The 16,507-nt window shown below is 43.9% G+C and overlaps 1 protein-coding gene across 6 annotated transcripts in view; it reads right to left on the minus strand.

The window, feature by feature from the left end:
- nphp4 (nephronophthisis 4) overlaps positions 1-16,507 on the minus strand; it is a 532,906-nt gene that overhangs the window by 201,997 nt on the left and 314,402 nt on the right. For 5 of the 6 annotated variants that reach the window (XM_068017516.1, XM_068017512.1, XM_068017515.1 and 2 more), the window contains 2 exons: positions 7,634-7,677; positions 2,452-2,577 (listed from right to left, as the gene is read on the minus strand). In XM_068017516.1, coding sequence (XP_067873617.1) covers positions 2,452-2,577; positions 7,634-7,677 — 170 coding nt within the window. The remainder of the gene's footprint in view (positions 1-2,451; positions 2,578-7,633; positions 7,678-16,507) is intronic. The other variant, XM_068017513.1, reaches the window with a different exon arrangement.

Here is a 16,507-nt window from a genome sequence, read left to right on the forward strand (position 1 = left end):
ATGTACCCTTGTGATTTTCTTGACAGTTATAGATGGCTCCCATTAAGATTATAATTTACTAGTTAATATGCTGTGGCCTTACTTATGGACAAAAAAGAGAAAATGTCATTTTAAAGCATTAAACAGAATATTAAAATGAATTGTATTTGATTCCATACAACTTGCTTTTAAAATTTCTGCATTTAATATTTGACTTGCATTCCTCCAATTACACCCAGTTATTTTGGTGATTCCTTTCATTGGTTAAAATTTTTACATCAGTAAAATTACATTAACCTGCTGTACATTTTAAATGATATGTTTACATTTTAAGTGCATAAGTTGTTTCTTTTTTAAAAGTGAATTTTTCTTAAAGGAATCAACAAATCTATGGTATCTTTTCTCAAAAGGAGATTGAAGGGAGCAGGTTCTCAATTCCGGTGCAGATGTGGGGCTCAGAAGGAGGGAAGGATATGATTAACAAAGCTTAAGTCTTGCATAGGACCGGGATGAGGGAAATGGAAGAGAGTCCAGGGCCTGAGGCTACAGCAGCTCGGACACAGGAATGGCAAAAGGCCCAAAAAACAGTAAGTAGTGACATTAGGATTCAACTCAGAATATTGGGCCTCAGCTGAGTGAAGTGACCCATGAACTATCAGGGGAGGATCTACATAAAGTTAGGGATATGCATGGGGGCCAATAGGTACACTGGGTCATGCATGGAAGTGGGGCAGTCATTACAGTAATTGGAAGATGGAATGGATAAAAAAGTTATATTTTACATTTTTGTGAATTTTATTTTTAGAAGGGGCTGGGCAACTGTCATTGTGACTGTATCTTGGTGAATTGTCTTTGAGAAGAATGTAACTGCAAATTATTTTGGTGGAATCTGCAGAGAAAAGTGAATTGGTGAATAACAAAAATAGAAGATAAATTAGAAGGCTGAAATAAACAGAGATTTGAGCATATGCTCAATGTTCCTGACGTACATAACAAATACAATAAATGTTATTATAACGACAGTCTTATTGAGGAATGTTGAATTTAATTTTCAGATAATAAACTAACACAATAATTGATGGAAACCACACCTGCCATATTAATTTCATCATATGGAACATTATTATTTTTGAACTGTTACTGGACATTGAAATAACTTGTTTAAAAAGACCACAACAGTGGCTGAAAATATGGCTGCACATTTGCATTCTAAAATACAGCTGCATGGAGAGACAATGGGAGTACTCCCTGATCCAATTAGCCAGACGGGTTTTGTCAATAGTGATGATCAAGAGACATTGAAAGTAATTGAATGTGTAAAAGCCAGCATTCACCCCCCACCCCCACCACTGAGAGTGTCTGGTAAGCTGTGAGGAATCCACAAACCTTGCAGGCAAGGCTGTCTCAAATAAAAAGCTAGTCACATGACTAACCTGCTGGCCAACCTGGAGTTAATTGAATTGTGCTCACAGAACAGTTTTTGGAAGAGACTGCAATTGAACTTCAAGAAGTGAGCACTCCCTCTCTCTCTCTCTCACACAAAGTTCCAGGGACCCATAGAAGTAACCTAAGCCTCATGAGAGAAGACCAGCGAAACAAGGTTGAAGTGTGCACTGGGCCCCAATGAGGACTGCAAGACTTAACTTCAATCAAAGACTTTACATCCATCCCAAAACCAGTAACTGAATTTCCATCTACTACTTCAAACCTTTCTCCCTTTTTAATTCTTTCTCCTCTTCTGTATCTGTTTACATGTGTGTTTATCACGTATGCATGTTAGCGCGGTCACATTGCGTACTCTTAGTAGTTTTAACGGAGTTAGAGTTTTAAGGTTAATAAACTTACATCTTTCTTTTCTAATCCTAAGAAAATCTGTCTGGTTGATTTCTTTACAATTACAATTAGAGAGCAGTGAGCAAGGACTCACTGAGGGTAAGCTGTTTTTAAAAGTTAAACCCTGTTACGGCCAAACCAGGAAAAGGCTGAGAGGGAGCCCTAGACCCCTCGCTCACCTGGTTGTAACAATAAGATTTCCCATTCAGGTAGATATTACCATTTCAGCAGGGCTAAATTGTGGCGAGTCGAAGAGACTTAGTAGTTGGCAGGAAAAAAGACAGAGGCGCAAGGGGAGAGCCAACTGTGCAACAGCCCCAACAAACAAATTTCTCTGCAGCACCTGTGGAAGAGCCTGTCACTCCAGAATTGGCCTTTATAGCCACTCCAGGCGCTGCTTCACAAACCACTGACCACCTCCAGGCGCGTATCCATTGTCTCTCGAGATAAGGAGGCCCAAAAGAAGAAGAATATTTGGAGCTTATGGAGCTCTAAATGTAATTGCACAGGAGAATATGCCTGAAGTGGATAAGCCAATAATAATGTAACAAAGCAAATTCCTAATTCTACCTAGTAACTTGAACCAGCTAAAAGATTAGTAAATAGCAAACTTTCTCTATTATTCACTGAAGCTCCTACCTGTTGCATTGAAGTCCGAGAGAGGGGTAAGTCCTGGGCACTAAGCTGGTGCTGCAGTGTTCCCCTCCTTGAAAGACTTGTGGGTGAGTACCAAGGTGATACAGTGGTCAGCTGGGAATGGGATAACTGCAGAAGAACAAAATAAGCTCAGCTCTGATTCAGAAAACGTGTTTCCCTACAACTCCCTGCAGAAGGGGCGGCATAGTGGTTAGCACTGCAGCCTCACAGCTCCAGTGACCCGGGTTCAGTTCTGGGCACTGTCTGTGCGGAGTTTGCAAGTTCTCCCTGTGACCGGGTGGGTTTCTGCCGGGTGCTCTGGTTTTCTCCCACAGCCAAACACTTGCAGGTTGATAGGTAAATTGCCCCTAGTGTAGGTAGGAGAATGGTGGGGATGTGGTAGGGAATATGGGATTAACGTAGGATTAGTATAAATGGGTGGTTGTTGGTCAGCACAGACTTGGTGGGCCGAAGGGCCTGTTTCAGTGCTGTATCTATAAATTAAAAAAAAATAAAGACTTTCTCCTACAATGGGACTGTCTAATCTTAGTTCTGCAAGCCTCCACCTGCAATTTTCTCTCCCCACTGCCCCACCTTGTGAAGGCGTAAACTCTTACCAAGTATCATTGCTGAAGTCTCGGCAACCTTAAAGTATCCCAAGTCGTGGCCATTTTTCATTTGTGCACCTAGACAGCATCAGCAGGGTCTGTGGAAGACACTGACGGCAATCTTATTCTAACTCGATATCGACACTTACACACTTTCTGGCAGGGGTCACTAGAGTGATCGGGAGTAGGAACTTCCCTTCCCAGCTAAGGGGCAGCAAGACCATTTGCAACACCCCAGCTTCTGCCTCAATCAAGGTAAGCTAACTCGACATAGACAAGGAACCAAACCTAGGATCTTCCGGCCTGTATGACTTAAGTGCAACACAGAACAGTGCCTTTGTTCATGAGACCTTTTCGTGCCATCAGACTGCCTTTTGCCTGATGGTGCAGCTACTAAGCAGAACACTGAAGCAGGGAAGTATATCAAAGATGTTCAAAAACTAATGTGTTTCTCTATCAAACAGATATCTCCTTCCTATACCACAGCAGCAGCAAGTCAGTCAGGGTCGGAGAGAAAACCAATAAAAGACACAAATGGGCTTGAAATTGAGGATCAGCACAATACAGTAAATATCCTGAATGCCTACTTCCTCCAAGCAACATGTCTTCACCAAACTAATATGTGCCAAGTCAAGTCAATGACTTCATCATAAAGCAGATCAAAATCCTCGACAGATTAAACGTGATCAAAACAAATAAATCCTCAGGGACTTATGGTATTATCTCAAGTGCCAAGTAAGATGTGACAGGAGCATAGGAACAGGAGTCAGGCCATTTAGCCCCTCGAGCCTATTCCACCATTCAGTAAGTTCATGGCTGATCTGCAACCCAACTCCATATACCTGCCTTTGCCCCATATCACTTAATACCTTTGGTTAACAAAAATCTATCAATCTCAGATGACTTCCACCACTCTTGGTGTATAGACTGTTTCCTAATTTCACTTCTAAAAGGTTTGGCTTTAATTATTAGACCATGCCCCCTAAACTTAGATTCTCCAACCAGTGGAAATAGCTTCCCTCTATATACCCTATCTGTTCCCCTTACCGTCTCTAAAACATTGATCAAATCACCGCTTAACCGTCTAAATTCAAGGGACCACAACCCTAGTGTGTGCAATCTCTCCTCATAATTTAACCCCTGGAGTCCAGGTATAATTCTATAATTCTACATTGCACTCCAAGGCCAATATATCTTTCCTTAGGTGGGGTACCCAGAACCGCTCCAGGTGTGGTCTATCCAAGGCTTTGTATAGCTAGCGGATAACTTCTACCCCCTTGTATTCTGGTCCTCTAGATATAAAGGCCAGCATTTCACTAGCCTTTTTGTACCTGTTCATGACATTTTAAAGATCTGTTGATGAACCCGACAATCATCATAAGGGAACCAGTGGTGCACTGGAGAGGAACTAGTGAATTGGAAACAGGCCCACATTCAAAAAGGACAAAAAAACAGACACAGGCAACTTCCAAATCATTGCAATCACCTCTGTTCCATGTAAAATCTTGGAATTGATTATCATGAGTAAGCAATATTGTACTCAGCAGCAGTCTGCATCAATTCAGAAGAGGAAAGTCCTGCCTGATCAATCTCCTGGCAATATCAAGGGAATCCAAAAGTCTTCTATAGGCATATAAATAGTAAAAAGGTGGTAAAAGGAGGAGTGGGGCCGATTAGGTACCTAAATGGGGATTTACACACTAAGGGGGAGATTTTATGTAAGCGACGCGGGTCTCGGCCATTGGCTGAAGAACTGGCGAGAGCCCCACGTCGCCTCCTTTGGGGAAGACGAGTACGTGCCAATTAGGCACATAAGTGGACAGCAGCAGGTCTTCCCTGGGATTAAGGACCCCGGCAACAGAAGTCCCGCCTGCTGAGAGCTGATAGCCAATCGGAGGCCAGCAGCTTTTTTTTACTGAGCAGCGCCACTGTGGAAGTGGTGGCTGCTGTCGGTAGAGCACCCATCCATGGCCTAGCAACGTCGAGGGGCAAATGTCGCAAGTGACATCATGGCAGGAGGGGTTTTGTGGGGTGGTGTCGCAGGGGAGGAGGTCTGGGGGGGGGTGCACACGGCAGCAAGGGCAGGGGGGGTGGCTCTCAGCGGGGCCCCCCCCTTCCCGATGCCGGGTCCCTCGATCAGGCACTGTGCCTAGGTGCAGAAAGGATTTACAAGAATGGTTCCAGGGATGAGGAACTTCATTTATGTGGATAGATTGGAGAAGCTGGGGGCTGTTGTCCTCGGAGAAGAGAAGATTAAGAGGAGATTTAGTCGAAGTATTCAAAATCACGAGGAGTCTGGACAGAGTAGATAGCGAGAAACTGTTCCCCTTATTGGAAGGATCAAGAACCAGAGGTCAATGATTTAACGTGATTGGGAAAAGAAGCAACAGCGACATGAGGAAAATCGTTTTTAACACAAGGAGTGGTTAGGATCTGGAATGCACTGCCTAAGAATGTGGTGGAGGCAGATTCAATCAAGGCCTTCTAAAGCAAATTGGATAAATATATGAAGAGAAAAAAATTTCAGGGTTACGGCATGAACTCAATGGGCCGAAAAGCTTCCTTCTGTGCTGTAACTATTCCATAATTCTTGGACTTGTTTTTAAAGAAAACGCAACCCAAGAAGACAGGGAAACCCCCATCACGATGTTTACCTTGACTTCCAAAAGGTTTCCGATAAAGTTTCAAAAAGACTCAATTAAATTCAAGGGAACATAGGAACAGAAGTAGGCCATTCAGCCCCTCAAGCCGGTTACGTCATTCAGGTGGATCTTGGCTGAAATATATCTTAACTCCATCTACCCACATTCATTTCATAACCCTCGATATTGTTGCCCCAAAAAAATCTATCAATCGGAGTTTGGAAATTTTCACCCCAGTGGACCATTACAGCTTTTTGGGAAGAGAGCTCTGGATTTCTACTACCCTTTGTCTGAAGAGGAACTTCCTGATATCACCCATGAACAGTCCAGACTCCTCACCAGTGGAAATAGTTTCTCTATATCTACCATATCAACTCATTTATTCATCTGAGACCCCTCAATTAGATTACCTCTTATTCTCCTGTATGCAACAGAATACAAGCCTTGTCTGTGCAAACTGTCCTCAAAATTTAATCCTTTTAGCCCTGGTTTCATTCTGGTGAATCTGTGCTGCACCCTCCTCTGATATATCTTTCCTGAGGTATGCTGCCCAGGACTGAACGCAGTACTCTAAATGGGGTCTAACCAGAGTTTTATATAACTGTGACATAACTTCTACCTCTTTGTCTCGTTGTATTCCAGCCCCCTTGAGTGAAAGGCAGACATCACATTAACTTTTTTAATTACATTTTGTACCAAATGCTGTCAAGATTCAGGTAAACCTTGGAATTGGATCAGAAGTTGGCTAATGATAAGAAACAGTGCCAAAAGTGTAAAGTAACACACATAGGAAGGAAAACAAAAAGCATGAATGGTGTTTAAAATAGCTCAGGACAAATCCTAGTAGATTTAACAGTAAATATGTCTAACCAATGCAGAGCAGCTTGCATGGTCATGTTCTGGTACTAGCCCATAAATTACCAGATATAAACTGGTATTTCACAACGTGCCATGGTGGAATTTGAACTCATGACCTTTGGGCTGTTAGTCCAGCACAATAAGCATCTAGCTACAATATTATATGGAGAAAGTTTTATCTGGAATATTACTTTAAGTTGAATTGTAAAAGTAGAACTAGAAGATACAGGTTCAAATAGTAAATGATAGTTTAGGACTGATATCAATAAACAGAGTGATTAATGTGGGAAATTAACAGCCAGATAGAGAAGTGAAGGCAAAAAAAAAAATGTTATTTCAGAAGCGATTGGGGCATTAGGATCTCTAGATAGGTGAACCAAGATGGGCCAAATAGTCTTCCTCACTCATTATGGTCATGTCTCTCCATCAGGCTGCTCTACAGACAACACCATCAGTACAGTATTTATAGTCAACTGAGATGTGTTTCCTCGGCTGTGCCTAAAAAAATGTGAATTACATACTGCAGTCTCTGTGTTGGGCTCCTGTACAGTTGGTTGCAGTCAGGATCACCCATACATACTTTACTCAGTTAATCAGGAAAAGTTCATATTGTCTACCACACACATCTCCAACAGTACCACATTATCAAGAATCACCCCAACATAGGACAAAAGCTACTGTGGAACTAACAGAAACATTATTCGAGGCTAATATTAAAATGCAATCACGAGAGGGAAACATGGCTTCAAGATGCTGCAGAAGCTGATGTTCCAATGCATTACGCTATGTAGCAATGGAATATGGTGTTCAGAGCTGAGATTGCCCATTCCCCACCTTCTTGCTCTCTACTGTGATTCTGGGACAAGCTGTTGAATGGAAGCTTGGCACTTTCCCAAAACAAACTAATTCAGAGAGACAGTCTCCCTCGGTTGAACAGATACAGATGGACCTGGTGTGAATCAGCCTGCTGCCTTGGCTGGGAAATGGTTATGGTACAGAGCGAGTTTAAAAATTTAAAACTTGGGTAGCGATGGAGGAAATAAAAGGATTCAAAAATGAACATAAAAACCCACTTACCCCTGGCCATTGTTGAAATACAAAAGCTTCTGCGACTTTCCTCTCTAAAGATAAAAAATAACACATGTACAATCATTTAGGATGTCTCAAACAAACAAAAGGACAAAAAAGAAATTGGCATCCATCACTGATCAAGTGCCCTACAGACCCACAAGAAGGTATTTTTCCTCCTCTTCTCTCCTGTAACCTTCCTCGGTTACAGTTCCACACCTGTTAGGAGCTCTCCAATACCATGCCCAAGCGGCCACTGCTCATGTGTGAGGCTTTAACAGTGAATGCCGAAAGGCTATTCAATTAACATTACACAGCTTAAACCAATCCTGTCCTCACTCAGCACAGACATTCGTAGCACTGATCACTAACCAGTGATCAACAACAGATGTTCTGGCTCAAGATTCCCCCATCCGAACCTAGGGCCATTAAAGCTAATTGTAGCTGCTCCATCTCTGCCCTAACTCAACAAAGGACATGTACCAGGGACCTTTGTGGTCTATAGCTCAGTTACTCCCTGGATAAACAGTGGTGGGCTAGATTCTCAGGCCATTGACTATGAATGCATGGAAAATTTAGCCCACTTAGTCATTGGCGATAAAGTTATATTTGAACTATGCTGGTGTCTTAGTGAAAATATTCATTTTGAGGATGAGTTGATGTTATCAGGCTACATTGTGGGTTGGATGCAATTGTTAGATTACAATCATAAGTGATTCTCTGACAGAAATTTAATGCCTATGTATAAGTAGGATACTGCTGTCACTTCTTCGTGAGCCAACTGTAGACAATCTCCCCTTCAAGAAACCACACCCCGAACATTCAGAGGCTTTCCCCAGTTAGACTCAGAGTCATAGAGTTATACAGCACAGAAACAGGCCCTTTGGCCCATCGTGTCCGTGCCAGCCATCAAGCAACTATCTATTCTAATCCTATTTTCCAGCACATGGCCCGTAGCCTTGTATGCTATGGCATTTCAAGTGCTCATCTAAATACTTCTTAAATGTTGTGAGGGTTCCCGCCTCTACCACCCTTCAGGCAGTGCATTCCAGATTCCAACCACCCTCTGGGTGAAAATTTTTTTCCTCAAATCCCCTCTAAACCTCCTGCCCCTTACCTTAAATCTATGCCCCCTCGTTATTGACACCTCCGCTAAGGGAAAAAGTTTCTTCCTATCTAACCTATCTATGCCCCTCATAATTTTGTATACCTCAATCAGGTCCCCCCTCAGCCTTCTCTGATCTAAGGAAAACCCTAGCATATCCAGTCTCTCTTCATAGCTGAAATGCTCCAGCCCAGGCAACATCCTGGTGAATCTCCTCTACACCCTCTCCAGTGCAATCACATCCTTCCTATAGTGTGGCGACCAGAACTGTACACAGTACTCCAGCTGTGGCTTAACTAGCGTTCTATACAGCTCCATCTATAACTTCCCTGCTCTTATATTCTATGCCTCAGCTATTCCTAACCACCTTATCTACCTGTGCTGCTGCCTTCAGTGATCTATGTACAAGTACACCAAGGTCCCTCCAACCCTCTGTACTTCCTAGGGTCCTACCATCCATTGTATATTCCCTTGCCTTGTTAGTCCTCCCAAAATGCATCACCTCACACCTCTCAGGATTAAATTCCATTTGCCACTACTCCGCCCATCTTACCAGCCCATCTATATCGTCCTGTAATCTAAGGCTTTCCTCCTCACTATTTACGACACCACCAATTTTTGTGTCATCTGCGAACTTACTGATCATACCTCCTATATTCACATCTAAATCGTTCATTCACACTACAAACAGCAAGGGTCCCAGCACCGATCCCTGCGGTACACCACTGGTCACAGGCTTCCAAACGCAAAAACAACCCTCGATCATCACCCTCTGCCTCCTGCCACTAAGCCAATTTTGGATCCAATTTGCCAAATTGCCCTGGATCCCATGGGCTCTTACCTTCTTGATCAATCTCCCATGTGGGATCTTATCAAAAGCCTTACTGAAGTCCATGTTGACTACATCAACTGCTTTACCCTCATCTACATACCTGGTCACCTCCTCGAAAAATTCAATCAAACTTGTTAGACCTGATCTCCCCCTGAGAAAGCCATGCTGACTATCCTTGATTAACCCCTGCCTCTCCAAGTGGAAATTAATCCTGTCCCTCAGAACTTTTTCTAATAGTTTCCCCACCACTGATGTTAGACTCACTGGCCTGTAATTACCTGGTTTATCCCTACTACCCTTCTTGAATAATGGTACCACATTCGCTGTCCTCCAGTCCTCTGGCACCTCTCCCGTGGCCAGAGAGGACTTGAAAATTTATGTCAGAGCCCCTGCTGTCTCCTCCCTTGCCTCACTTAGCAGCCTGGGATACATCTCATCTGGGTCTGGGGATTTATCCACTTTTAAACCCGCTAAAACCGCTAATACCTCCTCCCTTTCAATGCTAATTTGTTCAAGTATATAACAATCCCCCTCCCTGATCTCTACACCTACATCGTCCTTCTCCACATGAACACAAATGAAAAGTAATCATTTAAAGCCTCACCTACGTCCTCCAGCTTCACACAGATTGACAAATGCCTTGGGATGTTCCTTGATCTTGCCTGTCAGTGTTTTATCATGCCCCCTCTTCGCTCTCCTAATTACTTTTTTAAGTACCCCCCTACACTTTCTATACTCCTCTAGGGCCTCCGCTGTTTTCAGCGCTCTGAATCTGCCATAAGCCTCCTTTTTTTCCCTGATCCAATCCTCTATATGCCTTGACATCCAGGGTTCCCTGGACTTGTTGGTCCTACCCTTCACCTTTACGGGAACATGTTGTGCCTGAACTCTCACAATTTCCTTTTTGAATGACACCCACTGGTCTGATGTAGACTTTCCTACAAGTAGCTGTTCCCAGTCCACTTTGGCCAGATCCTGTTTTATCATATTGAAATCAGCCTTCCCCCATTTATTTCCGGTCCATCTTTGTCCTTTTCCACAACTACCTTAAACCTTACAAAGTTATGGTCACTATCCCCGAAATGCTTCCCCACTGATATTTCTACCACTTGACCAGCTTCATTCCCTAAGATTAGGTCCAGTGCCACCCCTTCTCTTCTAGGACTTTCTAAGTGCTGAGTCAAAAAACTCTCCTGGATGCACTTTAAGAATTCCACCCCCTTTAAGCCTTTTCTCTGCTACATGTCCAAGATGACACTCTCAGTTCTTTGTCAGGAGGAAATAGCATCCAGACACCAGGGGCAGTATTTTGAGCACCAGCAGGGGCCGGGAACGGAGGTGGGCGGGAACTAAAAATAGTTGCCGGCATGCCAGTTCCTCTGCTCCATCCTGCCTCCCGGCCATTTTTGCGCAGGCAGGATGGCTGGGGAGGTTGGGGTGATGGCAGGGCTACCTGCCCTCAGGCATGGCTTATTAACAGCCTACTGAGGTCGATTAAAGGACGCTGACTGGGATTTTCCGGTCAGTCTCCAGGTCCACACAGGCAGCTGGGTCAGTTTAGTTGCTTGGAGGCGGCACTCCAGGCAGGCCTAGGGGCCCTCCCTGCCTGTCTGGGTGCAGCAGCAGCCACAGGCCACCCTGTTGAGGGGTTCCTCCCCAACAACAGTGGTGGCCTGGCTGCAAGATCTTTTTTTTAATTTAAATTTAAAAAGGTTGGAGAGAAGGCGCCTCCATTTTGAAGCACCCTCTCCCTTACTTACCCTCTATTGCAGTCTGCTGCTCCTTTCAAGCTGGAAGGCTCTGATTGGTACTCCAGCTTCAAGAGCCCACCCACCAATCTTAAAGCCGTCTCCAGGCCAATTAAGGGGTTACCCCCATGAAAATTGGGGCCAGTGGCTGTTCCCACCCGGGGATGGGTTTGGGACCCGGAAACAGTCCCGACCTCGGTTTCCAACCCCTGGAGTGAAAATCCTACTCTAGGAAACAGCAGAAGCTCTGAAGATTACCTCAAGAAAAACAGTCAAGTAGCTCCAAGTTACACAAAGTCAGGGAGAGAAAACCAACAGACCTTTTCTACATCACAGCAACAACACTTCAAACGTACTTCATTGGCTATAAAGCACTTTGGGATGTCCTGAGGTAGTAAAAGGCGCTATATAAATGCAAGTCTTTCTATCTTTATATGAGGTTTTTTATATGGAGGTTGAACTTGTCATAAATAAGGGAGACTACATCTGTAGTAGGTAATTACCTTTTATATTCATTCAACCTCCACATACAAACGGGAGGATCCTGGAGTAGTATGGAAATTGCCAGTGGGATTTTCAGGGTCAATATTTTCAGGTCAGGTTGCAGCACACCAGCACTGTTACATCAAAACTGAGATGCTTCATAGAAGCACAGAGGTCACTTCAGGTCGCTGCCATGCTAACAACTCAAGATGAACCTGCCTATATTGGACCAACATTAGTCGCTGAACATGAGCTCTGACTTTCCCTAAGACCCAAGAGATCCCACCCTAATAAAGATCTGTACAGGATACCATCCACTGCTCAATTTACTAAGTTCTGTCTTGCTTACATGAAAAAAAACTAACGCTAGGTTAGGTTAACAAAGTTTTTTATTGTGTCATTATAAAAGGTCAGTCTACAGTGTACACTCTAAGTGTGGATCAATCTTCAACACCCTGATTTTCTGAGACAAGTGAGGCTGAGAAACAATCTTAGGCAAAAAGGAAAAAAGGGTCAGAGTTCCCTTATCCACATGCCTCCTGAGAAAGAGTGAGCCTGCTGCTAAACTGTGTGACAGCTTTTCAGTGTCTTTCAGTTGAGAGAAGGATACCCAAGCTCAGAGCAAATCATAGGTTCTGACATTAACTCGCTCAGTATCAGGCACATGAGAGCAGCCTGCAGAACAATACCACACTTTCCAGATACTGTTCATCATCCAGAACAAACATGGCATGCAGTGAATCTTTTGAAGTCAAGAGCTGGCTTCAGCTGGTGGCTCAAGTGGGGTTCTACCATGGTTGCTTTCATTAGTTGACCTGTTCCTTTACTCCAACAAAATCTGCAGTAGATTCCCCACCTAAGAAGCAGCCAGGGAAAGCTGGTGTCTCTATCACAGTTCCATGAGCATTTTGTAGAGCTTCAGCAACCAATCACCTCCTGCCATACTGGCCCTCAGCTTGCAGCTAGAAGAAGCACTAGAAAGAAAAGCAGGTTTACACACCAAAGGGAAGCCTGGTATTTGGAAAAAGTAGGTTGGTTTGTGTGTACTTTGAATCTGACTGTAGTAAAAGTGAATGCACATTGACATTGTTCTTTGTGATTAGCGGTTACAGTCAGTCAGGAAAAGGTGCACTTATTTGATGCAGACTTAGTCACTCCAGTGATGATTATTAGCACATTCATGCAGGGGCATGTTGAAGGATGAGGAGTGGGCTGAGGGAACATCACTTTATTTGAAAGTGGGACTGAGGGCAATAAGGTGGTGCCAATGAAGATTGACAATGTTGCTCAGAAGAGAAGCCCTCAGTGATGCGATGTGCTCTACTATTCCTTGCAGGAGTGATTGAGGACTCCCCTGATTGATGGTGTCCACCAAATAATTCCAATCGTGCCAGGGCATCCTCACCAGGAATGTCAAAGTGCAGCACTTTTTAAATGAGAAATTTATGAAGGGCACAGCAGGCTATAACTATTCATGTGGCGTGATCTGTCCAGGCAGCTAAAGTGTGCCCCGATGTTCACTCACTGACCAATCTGATAGAGGATTCAGGAAGGGCCAAAAAGCACAAGGGAATCAGAGGGATACAAGTTTATGGTGGAAGATGGGCAGACACAGCTTCTGCCCAATTTTCCTGCCATAAATATTTTCTTGTCCCACTTATACACCAAAACAGCGAGGAGATTCACTTCCCAATATCCAACACTTCTGGCAACACTACACAATCATTCCTTTAAACTGCAATGGGAGTTAGAAGGCCTTCTAACAAGCAGAAAGGGAATAGGGCTTTGATTCAGAAACACCTGATTTTACATGAACTGCTTGAGATGAAAGGAATTAGATTCATACAATAAACAAGTCTCTCCAAATGCCTGAAAATTCAATTTTCCCAGACAACCTACACTCCAGAAATCAATCTCGTCTACCATGCCATCTCACAGGGGACCCCTATTAAATCATTACACTCCGACTTGAGGGTGAAGAATGTTCCCTTTGCAAACAACTTGCAAAGCACAATAAAATATGGCAGACACACTCAATCCTGGAAAAATTAATTTTTAAAAATGACTGTGCATCATTGGTGGTCTGGGTACTGTCAGGTTGCAGGGTCTGTAGTAACATTTACTGGTTTGGATAGGATTTACCCATTAAAAATGATCCCCATTGTGGCTATGATGTAATCCCGTCACTGTTCACCCTTTGGGCCCTTTTAGGCTAGTTGGTAAAATGGTCTTTAAAACTAATTTTCAGTCATTGAAACTCCCTTGACAGCAATCTCCAGGCAGTCATCAAGATAAAGGTAACTGAAAGATTTAAAGCTTTAAAAAGTAGGGAGAAACAAGTTACAAAAGTTAGGATAGAGGCAGACAATGTAAAAAAAAATTTAAATCAAGAAATAAGAAAATTAAAAAAGGAGAAAATAGAGACAAAGGAAAAGAGACAACAGGGTGAAAACAGTTGGTGTTTATTTATTTCAATGTCACATTGGGCTAGATTTTGAAAGCAGCTCGGGGATGGAATTGGAGGCAGGCAGGCCCGCAATTCGGTGCCACCAGTCGTCGTGCCGGTTTACAGCCATGATCCTGACCCCGAGCCATTTTTGGAGAGATGGGGTGGGGTCGGAATGGCTAACTGCCCGCAAGCAGTGGGTCGCCAACTGGGGCCAATTACAGGTGTTCCTGTGCTGACTTGGACTTCCAGTTGGCAATGTGGGCATGAGACATCAGCCTGGACCATGGTCAGGCAACCATGGTGGGCTCACGTCAGGAAAGGTGGGGGGCGGTGGGTAGCGACCGTGCTTCATCCCGCGAGAAACCACCCCCACCCATACCAGTCAAGGCTGCCAGGCCACAGCTGGAAGGGTAACCCCTTCACAATCACAGACTGAGGGCACATCCATTTTGAGGCGCTCTCTCTCTCCCCATCATAAATCAGCAGTTCCCACCTCGGCCAGTGGGGCTGTCGATGTGTAAGTGCTGGGGAGCCTCCCATTGGCCCTCCAGCCACGGGAGCCCACCCACCCATTATTAATTGGACGTTGAGCCTGCTCCCTGGCCATTAATCGGTCTGTCCCTTTAAAAATCTGGTTGAGCACATCTGGAACACACCGTATAGGGTCAGGACCCAAAACTGGTCCCAATTTCCAGTTCCTGATCACGGACTGAAAATCCAGCCCATGGTGTTTTTGGTATTTAAGTTAGTTGCTTAGGATTGTTATTACAATAATAATGTTACTCCTGATGTCTGAGTAGCAGCGAACAAGCTGAAACGAAGAAAAAACACTGGTTAGTCCAGAGCTACAAATGTTTCACTGAATCCACCAAAAGTAAAAGGACTAAATTACTTATTAGATGTCTGCAAGGTAGCCAAATACAAATCTTATCGTTTGTTTTTACTGAGACTAGCTCCAGCCAAAGTGACTGACATATACACATATTAATGATGCCATTTGTATTTGCAGTAAAGCACTACAGAAAGGTAATGATTTATGATCAACAGATAAAAGAATTATTTGTATCCCATACCATAAAAGGATGCATATTGGCTTCATATCAATCTAGTTATACAACAGCTATATATAGGCCCTAATATTAATGGAGAGGCAGGAGGGAGCATGGTTGCAGAGGGGTGGTGAAACCCAGATATCCCAGGGATGCAAATTTATTGGCAGGATCTCATTATCATTTTTTAAAATCTCGTTTCCCTCCTGGCAGCTGGACAGATTGATAGGCTGGCTGGCTGCCAAGTGGGAAAATCAGAGGGCACAGCCAAGGATCCCTGGGGATAGTCCCTGGCAAGAGAGAAAAATCGGGGGCTGGTGCAGGGGTGGGGGATTAGAGTCCAATAATCAAGAGGGAGAAAAAGGTCAGGATTTAGAGGATGGGGACGGTGAGGTTTGGTCCACAGATCGTGAGGCAGACAGCTCAGGATAAGGGGTTGTGGGGGTGGCGGTGTGGGTGTTGGCTGATCGGGACAGTGAGGAGAGGCTACAATCAGAAGGCTTGCTGAAGGGGCTGGGGAGAACACTCATGCTCCTTCTTGTGGCCCACAAGGAGTGAGCACTCACCTGCTTGATCTGACTGTTCCTGTTTCTATTTCACTGCCAGTTTCCCAAACCCTGGAAAACCTGGCCAGCAACCACTAAAATTTAAATCAGGCGCCCAACTACACTTCGGGAGACTGATTTAAATATTCTAATGAATTGCTCTGCCAATCCAAGACGGCACATTTGCACTCCAAACAACCCTCTGCCATAAAAATAGCAGCAAATGCATTTGCGGCAGGTTGAGGCGCTGTTTTGCAATTTAAAATTTTTAACTGCCCCCACCCCCTGACCCTCTCCTGCCCATCATGAGGGTGTAAATATCTAACATCTGAAACTAAATAATGACTATTTTATTGGTTTTATACAATTTATTAGTAGCTTTAGAATAAGTTCACAAAATCCACCCTTCATAATAGTAAACCATACAGATTAGGAAATTTACTGGTTCAGCTGTTCTGTGTTGAGTTTTTCTGATAGTAACTGTACTGACTCGGGGGAAAATAAATAAAATATTTGCATTTATAGCACCTTTCACAACCTCAGGAAGTCCCAAGCCATTTAAGTACGTTTTTTTGAAGTGTAGTCACTGTTACTATGCAGGAAACGCAGCAGCCAATTTGCGCACAGCAAGGTCGCATAAACAGCAATGTGATAACGATCAGATGATCTGTC

Source organism: Heterodontus francisci, chromosome 37 (assembly GCF_036365525.1).
Source record: "Heterodontus francisci isolate sHetFra1 chromosome 37, sHetFra1.hap1, whole genome shotgun sequence".
NCBI classification, from domain to species: domain Eukaryota; kingdom Metazoa; phylum Chordata; class Chondrichthyes; order Heterodontiformes; family Heterodontidae; genus Heterodontus; species Heterodontus francisci.